At 35.2% G+C, this 13,066-nt stretch overlaps 1 protein-coding gene across 2 annotated transcripts in view; it reads left to right on the top strand.

Annotated features, from left to right (window-relative positions):
• Nucleotides 1–13,066, top strand: part of GRIK1 (glutamate ionotropic receptor kainate type subunit 1) — a 159,448-nt gene that overhangs the window by 61,954 nt on the left and 84,428 nt on the right. For both annotated transcript variants that reach the window (XM_081326438.1, XM_081326437.1), the window contains exon 2: nt 12,753–12,920. In XM_081326438.1, the coding sequence (XP_081182564.1) occupies nt 12,753–12,920 (168 nt within the window). The remainder of the gene's footprint in view (nt 1–12,752; nt 12,921–13,066) is intronic.

Raw genomic sequence — 13,066 nt, 5'->3', positions numbered from 1 at the left:
GAGTCTTCTGCATCTGATGTACTGGAAAATTTAAAAAGAAAATCTTGAAGCTGCCTATTGCTTCTACCAGCGAAGTCAGTAACTAAGACCCTTCAATTTGGGAACACTCTGCAAATAGTTCTCCACTTAAAATCTGGATAGAATGGTGCACAGTAGTACAAATAGAATAGTATGTGGAATAGTATCTATGTATTTGTTATGATTAGGTTAACAAAGCGAAACCAATTATATTATGACTTAGTCTGTATGCATGTGTAGCTGGTTTCAAATTTTATGATATTGATGATTTCTCATAACCAATGCAAAAAAAAAACAAATTGGAAATACTTTCAAAAACTTTCAGCTTGTAACTTCTGGAAAAATGGTTGAAGACTGCAAAAATTTAAGTTGGTGATCGCACAGAATGAAGAGCCAGTGAGCAGACTGGCTCATCGTTAATTCCTCCCTGGATAAGTAGAAGACTTGAAATTGTTCAAAGTACTCCAGACAGTTGCCCTCAAGAGGAAACCACAAGACAGTTCTGGGAAACAAGAGAATAGCCATCTTGCTCAAATGATTGTTAGCACCTTTGAAAGGACATTAAGTTTGCCTACCGTACTTTCTTGTCTAATCACTTTTGAAAATTGCTTGTTAAGTTCTTTTCAGCTAGGAATCTTTTGAACTGACATTTCAGTTCTGTGGTTGAATTTCCTTCAATCTTTAGTGAAAAATGTTTTAAATACAAGTTTTAAAAAGTTAAAATTAATTTTGGAAAATAAACAAGGGATGATTAAAACTTTGATTTTAGAAAGTTACAAAGGAATTAAGAGCCCAACTAAATTTAAAATAAGATTTTGGAATTGACTACAAAGAATCTTTTGTGTGGAAAATGGTTTTTTTTAAATATAAGTTAAAACTTTAAAAACTAGATACCAGTGGGAATTAAAGATTAGGGTTGGAGTATTATGAAAACAAATCTAGTTCTAGGACATTATTTGAAGGGACTAAAGGTCAAGATTGTCAGAACTAAAAGGCAAGAATATAAGGTCGATTTATTTGACCAAGGTTAAAATAGATACATTGTTATCCCTGGTACCAATGGACTTTTACTTTCATCAGAACTGAAAACTATAAGGATTTAAAGATTCATAGAAAAGAGATAGGATATAGGTAAAAGAGATCATTAGTTGTATTTTAAGAGAAAGTGATAAATTACTAAAGTACTTCGTATTTCTAATGAATAGTTGCTTCTTTATATATATTTCTTTTTTATTGTATTAATTTTTATTTTTTATCTTTCTCTTATTTCTTTTCTGGAGCTATTTTTCTTTTTTTTCTTTTTTGGTTTATTTCTATTGTTGTAATCTTTAATAAAATTATTATATTAAATAGTATTTTGCAATGGTTTCCATGGCAGTTAATCAAGATAGAAAATATGCCCATCTGGCCAACTGTAACCTATGGAGAACAGAACAATTCACAGAACAGTGAATCAGACACTCTCTTTAAAATATGCCCCCCAAATCTCATCCTTCTGTAATGCTGCCCTGATTCATAGGATCATGGGATTGATTCATAACAGAATCTAACAGTTGCAGTTGCACTGTTGAACTCTGGATTAGCAAAGTACATTAGGCATAAATTGTTTCTTGTACGTTTTAAAGCAAATTACTTATTTTGTGATGTGCAGTTACATAGCAAATACACACATAAAGTAAAATATATTTAAATCCATTGTATTCGAGATTATTTAAGAGTACAAAATTAGAAACTGGAAGCAATTTAATTTTTGGCAGTCATTTCAAATAAGCACTTGGATAATTTTCCAAGGACAAGCTATTTCCAGCAAGTGCAAAGGGCACAGTAAATGACAGTGTTATCCAACCCATTTTTACGTGAACATTTTAATTACTATGTAATGTATGAACAAATGTAGACCTCTGATTAAGAAAAATAAAATAATTTTGTAAAAGCCACTAAAATAATTTGCTATAAACCAGGGATCCTACAAAAATGCTTGAATTTAGTTTGCAAGCAATTACAGTATAGTAAATTTTTAGAATTTTGCATAGTAATTAAGATACTAGAAATGATCATTTCTACATGGTGTACATTTGTATGCAAAAAAGTGTTAGACAAAAATCTTCCTAACTAAGTTGTGCCTAAAGAGAATGACTGATTCAAAATTAACCCTAAACATCCATACATTAGCATGGACCTGAACCTAAATCTCGTCCATCCAATGCTTAACATTGGATAACACTGACTCTCAAACTGTGATAATCTGGGGAATAATAGATAGATAGATAGATAGATAGATAGATAGATAGATAGATAGATAGATAGATAGATAGATAGATAGATAGATAGATAGATAGATAGATAGATAGATAGACAGGCAGGCAGCATTCATTTTATATAGCTTGCTTCAATATTACTTGTGAATGTATTTCATACTGCCAAAAAAAATTACGAATGCAGCAACAAAGTATTTTCCATCAAAATTATTTAACATTTTGAGAAGAACAATGTATTTATTTTTGGGTGCAGTGATAAATTGCTAGAGCCAGCTGCTTTAATCTTTAATCATCACAATTGCAGCCAGGATTTTATTATTGCTAATAATTCAGCGATAGAACGAGTATCTTGAGACTTTGGGAATCATGAAAAGATGCTCCACTGGCTTCTGGTTATTATGCAAAATATTACTTTTATTTTGGCAGACAGCATACAATGGAAAGCATTTGGTTAAAAATTAATCTTAGTACAGATTTATACAATTAACTGTGACATTGTCTGAGAAGTTCCTAGTGCATTTGTTTTGTTCTCAGCAATAGAAGAACACTGTGAAATTTGCCAATTATGTTATGAGGTGACAGCTATACGTGTAGTTATCCATATTGAATCAAATTTCCATTCTGGATTTAGCCTGAATATAATATACATTGAATCATTAAATTTTGCAAGATCTGTCTTTCATAGATCTGTTTTCTAATATCATTTGAAAATGCTAAGAAAGCTGTTATGTATCAGTATTTTTAGCAAATTAAGCTAAAAGAATAATAAGAGTGGAGTCGGTAAAGAAAAGATTGTTTAAAACATTTTAATGGATTATTTTGAAGTAATAGTATAAAATAATACTGATAGGAATAGTAAATAATATTGCTAGCAACCAGTTGATTTGAGAAAGAAATGGTTGAATCTGTAGAGTCAGATTATAAAGATAATCTCTGGCTAAATTAAAGCTGTGGGAGAAACATAAGATCCAATCAACTGTTGCAGATAATTTGATTTTAGGGTTATATATGCCTTAAATTAAATCCCTCTGAACAGGATCCAATCTGAATCATTAAAGCATTTCATGCACAGTCTGTAATCATTGTAAATATCCCGTTTGTGCTTGATTTACAACTAAATACAGTGGATGGTAGTCCCTAATTGCTATTTTTAAGTAGTAGAATTAAACTAGAAAAAAGATCTTATTTACCTTGTCAAAATATTTTATCTTGCAACGAAAGAATTTATCCCAATGAGGTTGCTTTAGCTATTCTCCATTCCAGTTCCTTTCTTTATCATGAATTGAACTTGTATTTGCATTTTTAAATGTTCATGTTTGTATATTTATGTGGTTTTGTGACTTTGTCAGGCTTACCTGGAATGCAAACCATTCACTAATTTTGGAAAAGCTGGTAAGTTTATTACCTTATGGAAGAAATTACACAACTATAGCATTGGCACAACCTGTCATCCACACACAACATGCAGTATGCTTTGATCTGTAAGTGATTTACATTCTACATGCCATCATGATTCTTAAATCTACAAGTCACTTTGAATGATCGCTTAAAGGTAATATAGGTAGCCCTCATTTAGTGAATGCCTCAGAAGGTGACCATTTGCAGTTATGATAATAATAATAAAAAACTTTGGGACCAGTCCTCACATTTATTACCTTTATAAGTCTGAAAAGCAAAGGAAAGTTGAAGTAATATAACCACAGTTGTGGTTTCACTTAGCGATTGCTTGGCTTAATGACCAAGTTGCTAATCCCAGTTGTAGTCACTAAATGAAGATGATCTGTAGTCAGACCACAAAGACTGGGTTGGAGAACTCTGAAAACTGCTTCATAAATACTTTGATAGATAGATTGATTACATGCCATTAAGTTATTTTTTTTACTACTTACAACCTTATGGGTAGATTTTCTCAGCCAGTTCACCTGGTGGTTAGCCTTTTCTTGTCTTTCCCTCCACCTTCCCCAGCATCAGAGCCTTTTTCAGAGAGCTGGGTCTGAAGTAGGATAATTTGAACCTGGTTATCTATGCCTCAAATGAGAAGTCCTCATTGATTTATTTGATGATCCATTTATTTGTTTTCTTGGCAATCTGTGACATTTCCAGGCTTCTTCAACAAAGTTCAAAAGTGTCAACACCCTTCATATCCTGCTTCTTTAAAGTAAAATTTTCATTTCCACAGAAGGTCATAGGAAATATCATGGTTTGCATGATCCTCATCTTTATAGGTATAAACACAAATATCTTTTCCAAGGCTTTCATGGCTCCTCTACCAAGTGCTAATCGGCAACATATTCCTTTACTGCTTAAGGTTGATCCTAAAAGATAAACTATCCACCATTTTGATATCTCAACTGTCAGTTCTAAGGTTCGTTGTTCTACCTGTTGCCACTAGCTTGTTCTTCTTTATATTTAATTTGAGTCCCATTTTTTTTTCATTTTGCCCTTTGACTTTTAGTACTTGGACTTGCAGATTTTTTTTACATTTTCATGTTCTAAGTAATAAACAGTGTGATTTTCTGACTGAGAGTAGGTATTCCCAGTCTGTCATAATTTTCTGATGCAATTAGTTGTCCCATTTCATCTTTCACTGTGTTGAGCTTTCCTGTGTCCATCCTTCTTGCATTTCTACTGTAACTCCATCTTTGTTGCTTTGGATTTTCTTTTCCTACATGGTAACATCATCAACTAGTTGTCCCAAAGGTTTTAATCTAGCCATGTCATAAACACCATTACTACTCCAAAAGATTCCCAGTTTTTCCTCAGTAGCATGTTGAATGACTTCCAGCCTGACGGTTCATCATCCAGCACTATATTGTTATTTATATTTTCTATCCATGCAGTTTTCTTGGTAAAAAATACAGCAGTGGTTTACCATTGCCTCCCACAGAGTATGAATTGATGGCTTTGCCATTGTCACTAAAGTTATCATCTGGCTCCAGCATCTTCCTGTATCACTGCCACCCACTATAAGTGTGTGTTTGCTTTAGCTGGGCAGCTGAGATGACCTTCAGCCTTGGGTGACCCTGCAGGTAATATGTGCTCTTGGCATACTCCCATGACATTCTTTGCTCATCCCTCCCTCTCACACACACACAATCTGCCATAATTAGGCAGCACAGGGACTTTGATATACTGTACATAGGGAGAAAATTACAGATATTGAACCTGTAAAATAAAAGATGGCAGAACATAAATAACCTCTTTGATTTTTAAATTGAGGGTGGTTGTGTAGGAACATTGTAATTTGTCCATAGATACTGTATATTCAGCCATTACTTCTAAAGTCTTGTATTTTATATTGGGAAGTACATAAGATGATCTATAGTTACCAGCACTAGTCTAGGTATTGCCAGAGGAAAGAAAATGCCACTGTGTTAGTATACCTCTTAGACACCACAGATTAGGGAAGGATAAAATAGCCTGTTTCAACATGATTCTCTCCATATGTATTTGAATACTATTGCTGTCACTCCCAGTTAGCAATCACTGGCTGAAATAGTTGGGAGTTGAGTTCAGTACGTGGAGATTTACCAGAGTGAGAAGGGCTGTCACATTTTCTAAATAAGATTCATAGCAGGTGATCTTAGAAGCCCATTTAAGATTGCTTTCATGCCTTCAAATCACATTCCCTAAAAATGTAGGGTAGGAAAAGGCAAAATTACAGTTTCTTGTACTTTTTGAATATCCAGAAGGAATAAATAAAACTGTATGTACGAGTATATGTGTGAGGGAGAGATAATTTTGTACAGCACAGTCCATCAGCATAATACAGAATGTAATTGTATAAAATTAGTTGAATCATGCATAGAGAAGCACAATCCTGCATTTAGTAAATATATTAATTTGAATGTTGAAATGGCATTTTGAGGCTGCAGTAGAAAAACCAGCTACGTGTGTGTATTTTGATATGTGTACTGTTTAAAAGTATATGAGTGTACTACATACCACAAATTATGCAGTATTAATGAAAAGACTCCTATGTAAATGAGGAGAAAGTTTTCAAGCTGTCCATTCAGATGTGGAAAAGACAAATATACATTGGCTTTGGAAGTGGAAGATGGGATGAAAGCCACTTAAATGAAAATATAGGTTCTCAATAATTTATAAACTTTACAATCTGAATTTCTCAAGTTGGTACTACTATTGGGTTTATAGTGAAATTATAGTATTATAGTGGGCACAAGGTTTTTTTTCCTTATAAGCATTTACTTCTTTACAGTACTTTTATAAATGCCTACTTTAAAGTTACATCAATGAAATTTTGTGTCCACATAGCTGTGGACAATGTTACTGTTGCTGGACCTACTATTTTCTTCAGCATCAAAATACTTTGAAAGATGTGTTGCAGAAGTTTGATAATAAAAAAAAATGAGTATCTTTTTAAACGATAAACCATGGGCATTCTGTATTAAAGTGTCTTTTTCTACTAATGTTAAAATGGAATGTAAAGATTACATCGTTCATGAACAAATAAACTGTACATAAATTACTTGATGCCTGGTCAAGAAACTGGACATTATAATTCAGCAAGCTAAGCCCAGTCTAGCATATTATGCACATAGCCAATGATGAGCTGAGATTGGAAGAAAGCCAGTTGTTTCTATTTTTTCATTCCTGACCATTCCTACAATAGAGGTTTAAATAAAATTTTACCCCTTAGTTGTCGTCTTTGTCATCACTGAGCACTTTCTTCCATTTTTGAATGGTAGCTACAGCTTACAGGCGAAAGTTGACTCCCTGCCTGTAAAATTCTGACACTATTTTGAACAGTAATTTTTTACTGTTCTTATTGCCTTATTGCCTGTGAATGATTGAAGTACAGATCTTTACAGATCAAATATAGATCAAAGTTAACCTATTGTTCATTAGAACGATGATCATGATTTATACATTTGCAATTTCCATACATGGTTGAACTCCTCTTTCTCTGTTATACTGAAGATGACTGGGACTATAAGAATTAGCACATAATTCATAATGGTAGGATTAACCACTACTTATTAGCATGTTGGTATTGGATAACTGATTACTTTTCCCTTTTGCTGTGATCTACCAAAGTACTTAGACCAGCCAGATGAGCGTTGCTAAAATCTTAGGCTGAAATTGTAATTTCTAATCTAGAGATTAATTAGCGTAATATGTTTGTCAAATTTTCCAGCTAGACTGATTGGATATTGTTATGCACATTCTGTAAATGCCTATCGTTAAACTAACCAAATGTCTGTTTGAATTAATTGTGAATTAATTTCTACTAAGCATTTGTTTGTATTTAATGCTGATTATTATTGCCATGGAGCATAGGTGTCAAACTTGCTATGTCACGTGAAGCGTCGCGACGTATCGTGATGCTTTTTGCATTGTCGGAGCTGAGGTGGGCGCAGTCTCCATATGATGCAATCGGCCCGTCGGCTGGCAGTTTGACACCCCTGCCATAGAGTGTATTTATCTTTTTCTAAAACTGAATGCAGGTTACAAAGAGAATTTCCACTGAAAACAATAAAGGGAAGAATTGCAAAACTTGAAACAATATAACTGCAATCCCATGACAACCTAGACCAGACATGTCAAACACAAGGCCCGGGGGCCGGATCCGGCCCGCGAAGTGGTTTCATGCGGCCCGCGAAGCCATCCTGGAAACAGTGAGGGAACGGCCCCCATTGCCTTGGCCCTGGCCCAGAGACCCTCCTTCTGCCAGAGACCCTCAGATCTGTCCCACTCCTGTCCAGGCCCCCATAGGCACCCTTGATGCGAACGATGTAGAGCTGGCCATGCCCACCCAGTAGGCCATACACACTCTAGCCACGCCCACTCAGTAGGCCACACCCACCCAGGCCAGGAAAGTACACAGTCTTGTGTCACTGCTTTGCCTACCAGGATGCAATCTATTTCACCATGTTCTATTAATATTGTGACCTCCTGAGCTATACATAGATTTTACATGAGATGTTCTGGGATTCCTCTTTTTCTACTCACATTCCACAGCTTGCCATGGCCAACACTGAAAGTCTTTCTGTAAAATGCTTCAGACAGAAAGCTACCCCTCCTCCTGCAAAAGGCCAAGTCAGAAATTATTTTCCAAGTACTGTCAGCATGACAAATTTTGGGCAATATGCCCTCAGGCTGACACCCACTGATGCCAGTGATGGTGTACTTGCCAATTGGGCCAGGTTAACCAAGCCTTCCTGCCAACTGTCTTGACATCACAACAAACCACTTGCCTGAGGCAGCAATGCACGTCACCCAGAAGAGGAAATCAAGTTCAATACTTTTTTGAGATATCTTATTGGGAAAAGACAGATTTTATTTTCCTGGGCTCCAAGATCACTGCAGATGGGGACTGTAGCCAAGAAATTAAAAGACGCCTGCTCCTCGGGAGGAAAGCAATGGCAAATCTAGACAGCACACTAAAAAGCAGAGACATCACCCTGTCAACAAAAGTGCGTATAGTCAAGGCTATGGTCTTCCCAGTTGCAATGTATGGCAGTGAAAGTTGGACCATAAGAAAGGCTGAGCGCCAAAGAATTGAAGCCTTTGAACTATGGTGCTGGAGAAGACTCCTGCGAGTCCCTTGGACTGCAAGGCGATCAAACCGGTCAGTCCTAGAGGAGATCAACCCTGACTGCTCTTTAGAAGGCCAGATCCTGAAGCTAAACCTCAAATACTTTGGCCACCTAATGAGAAGAAAGGACTCACTGGAGAAGAGCCTAATGCTGGGAAAGATTGAGGGCAATAGAAGAAGGGGACGACATAGAATGAGGTGGCTGGATGGAGTCACTGAAGCAGTAGGCATGAGCTTAAATGGACTCCAGAAGATGGTAGAAGACAGGAAGGCCTGGAGGAACATTGTCCATAGGGTCGTGATGAGTCGGACACGACTTCGCAACTAACAACAACAACAAAAGGTGTCTTCATTGAATCTGAAAATCTTATCTGTTGAAAATGTTCAAGGTTTAGAAATACTTATCTCAACTGAGCTAATATTTGGATATTGCAACCATGTTCACATCACAGGAAATGAACATTGACCCTTTGATTAAATTAATATATCATCACTATTGACATACTAGCCATTAATTTCTGAAATGATAAAAACGTGGAACTGAGGAAACCTCAGAGTGACCTCATCCAAGTCAAGGGTTGCTGAGACAGGATCCGATATATTTCTAACAAAACTACACCAATTACAAAAAAATAGATTTTTATGGAGGTTTGGGTATTCAAGTAAATGTAAAAGCAGAAGGAGTTGGCTCATCTTCCCTGCAGTTCCTGTGTAATATGGAAATAAAAGGGTTATACATTTGTACTATTGGAGAAGCATCTCCTAACATTTCATCTGGCACTTCTCAAAACATACATGTATTTCCTCATCACATGAAAGTCAAACAGTTGCAAGGCTTCCTCCATTAATCCTATGAGCATTTAAAGTAATTTTATCAAATTATGTTGCACACATACCCATAGTTTAAAATATTATTTTTCAATAAGTTAAAGGTTATTAACCAAATCACATTTTACTGTATGAACAAGGAACTATGATTGGGCCTATTGAAATCTAAATCAAATGAACCAAATCCCTGCTTAAAGTATGCTGTGACTCAGATTTGTTGGAGGACACAATCAGAATAAAATGAAACTTTGAATGAGTAAGTCTGTCCTAGAATGATTGCTTGGAGCCATGGCATGAACCAGACATTGTTTTAAATGGATCTTAAAGCTTACTATGGTCTAATAGGATTTGAAGATTAGTAATTCCTATTGGAGTTTTTTGCTTTATTAGACTTTCAAGCCTGAAGATATTTCCCAGTGGCTCAACTGACATAATTAATGTTCCTAAATTTCTCAGCAGTGCTTTTTAAAAAGGGTAATGACTTGTTTTATGTCATTTCAGACAGAAGCTACTTGTCTGTTACTCATTAAAAGAACCACAGACCATAGACTTCCAGACAATAAAAATATTGCTGGTGAAGCTTAATAATGAACAGTTAAGTAGGAGAACATAACTCAATGAATCTCTAACATGTATCATTTTTATGGATGAATACAGTTGTTCATACTGTTTGAAAAATTCTGTTAGATAATATTTAGACATCAACTTCAAAAATTTAACCTGGAAGAGAAAAGAATACAAAATTCCCAAGATATCTAGCAAAAGAGACATAGAATAGTTGGTTGAATCAATAAAAAAGTATCTAATATCAGTGTAAAAATAAATTTAAAAAAAAATACTTAAGCGTCTTGTTTCTCAGTTGGAGGAGCTATCGACACCTCTGTAGGTGTGATTGTAATAGACCAATCTGGTTTCAGACCCTTTGCATCTGAACTTTCACATGCTAGTTCTCACGTATCTGGGAAAGGCTGGTTGTTATCCCTTGCTCTAATTTGGACAAAAACACACAAACCAATCATTTGTACTTTATTTTCAAAAAGGAAAATGGAGATGATGGCTCAAAGGAGCTGAGCCCAATTTGAGGGCTAATCCTGTCCTTTGTATTGTTTATTTCTTTGTAAAAGTGTTAGGCATGGCCAATAAAAGCTTTGGGGTGAGGTGCTCTATAGTTTATTACCACATACTTCTAAAAAGGCAATCAACACCTTTAATGTAGGAATTCAGTAATGGGTTGGATGAGGGAAAATAAGCTGAAATTAATGTTTTTGAGGAGAAATATGTACTTGGAATTGAGGTGAAACACATTTGAACAGAGTTTCCCTCCCCTAGAGAGCAGATTCACAATGTGGGAATGCTTATTGACTCCACTTGGACTTAAAGAGAGTGGCTACACGTGATACATATATGCCTGTTGAATCAACTGTGCTTGTTCCTGAGTCAGTGGGTTTAGTAAGCCAGCTGCCAACCAGATACAATATAAAAGGGCTGATGTTGACCCTTGAAGCCATAAAGAGTTTCAGGCCTGACTGAGAAGTAGTCAGTCAACTTGCCTACCTAATTATAGTATGAAGGTAGGAGCATTATATATGACACTTTGAGTTATACAAAATAAAAGCAGGATATGACCACCACAATAATAATAATAATAACAACAACAACAACCCCTTTTGAAGAATTTGCTGCTGCCAGAATATTTAGTATGTGCGAGAAATCCTTCTTTGGTGAGGTGTGAATGCCTTTGAAATACTTTCCTAAAGGAAATGGCTTAGTTTTCCACATCTTCAATATTCAAGGAAATTATGAAAAGCTCTCTCTTTCATCAAGTTTGGTTAATTTAATTTATTTTAACATTACTGTATTGATTTTAGCTTTTACTTAATTTTAATTGTGTTGTTTCATAATTTGTCTTTTTAATTGCTGTAAGTCACTTGGAGTGCTGCATGAAAAAAACAGAAATAAACAATAAATGATAAAATTTATCTTTTCACCTTTTGAAATAATATTACAAATATATCTATAGCCACGTATAGGCAAGAAAATTCAGTCCATAACTTTTTAGACTGTTTTCTTCTATGTATTATTAATACTGCTACTATTAAGTTAAGGCATAGAACAGTTACAATTCCATTATCTTTTTCTTGTGTCAGATAATGATTATGCTACTTTATTCAAGGGACATACTGAAATCAAAGCCCATTGCAATATATTACAAGATTAATTTTTTTTGTCTGAGAAATATAAATTGTCAATCGTAAGTTTACATGGGGAATCAATGATTCCATTTATTCTTCAGTGATTAACATTAAATAACATAAGTCATATACTCATGGATAAATTAGGAATTTGGGTGTCAAAATGCACTCTAAAATTGAGTTGGACTTATCCATGAGTGGGCTTATCCATGAGTATATATGGTGAAAAAAATAAAGTATCTGTATTTACTATATATACTTGCATTACAAGCCAATCTGCAGATAAGCAGACCCCCCCACATTTTAAAGCAAAATACAATGAAAAATGTGGGTCAGCTTATCTCCAAGTGGCATATTTCCCCTGGTATTTTGAGTAAAAAACTGAGAATCGGCTTTTGTGTGGGTGAGCTTATACACAACTATACATGTTATATATTTCGTGATTCTGTGAAAGTATACATTTCCAAATGAATCATTTTCAAAGAAGGATTCAATTTTTTAAAAGCTTAAATATATCCATGTTTAGGGCAGGAAAGTTGTACTTTAATCAACCAACCAACCCCCAAGTGCAAAAATATTTTAAATATTTGGCCCCATCACTCTAGGAATGCTCTGGAAGGTTACAGCAAGGATGCTGATTGTGTGCTGCATATGACCCTCTAGCCATGCTCTAACTAGTGCACAGTCTAGTGTTGTGTTTCTCAATCGCAGCAACTTTAAGGTGTCCCCATGTTGGCTAGGGAATTCTGGAAGGTAAAGTCCATGCATAGTAAAGTTGCTGAGATTAAAAAATGCTGATGTATTGAATACTTTGATACCCAGGAATTCTATAGTGTTGATTTTATAGCAAACTAGAATTAGGATAACTTTTTTTTCCTTGTCTCTCTACTTTTGCAGGGGGAATATTTGAAATGATGGAAAATGCACCTGTTAATGTTGAAGAACTAGCTTTCAAGTTTGCAGTGACCAATATTAACAGAAACAGAACACTGATGCCTAATACTACATTGACCTATGACATCCAGAGAATTAATCTCTTTGATAGTTTTGAAGCCTCAAGACGAGGTAACTATCTCAGCACTGTATGCCTTATTGAGTGGCCATTTTTTCTCTTAAATTTCTCAATATTTGCAGTAGTTAATCCATACATGATAACTCCATTTAGTTAATTAAATGTCTAGTTTTCTCCCAATACTCGCACACATACTGAG

The sequence above is a fragment of the Vipera berus genome (genome assembly GCF_964194415.1).
Source record: "Vipera berus genome assembly, chromosome: 4".
Classification (NCBI taxonomy): Eukaryota; Metazoa; Chordata; class Lepidosauria; order Squamata; family Viperidae; genus Vipera; species Vipera berus.
The sequence above is the reverse complement of the archived record's forward strand: the minus strand, read 5'-3'. Positions and strand labels throughout refer to the sequence as shown.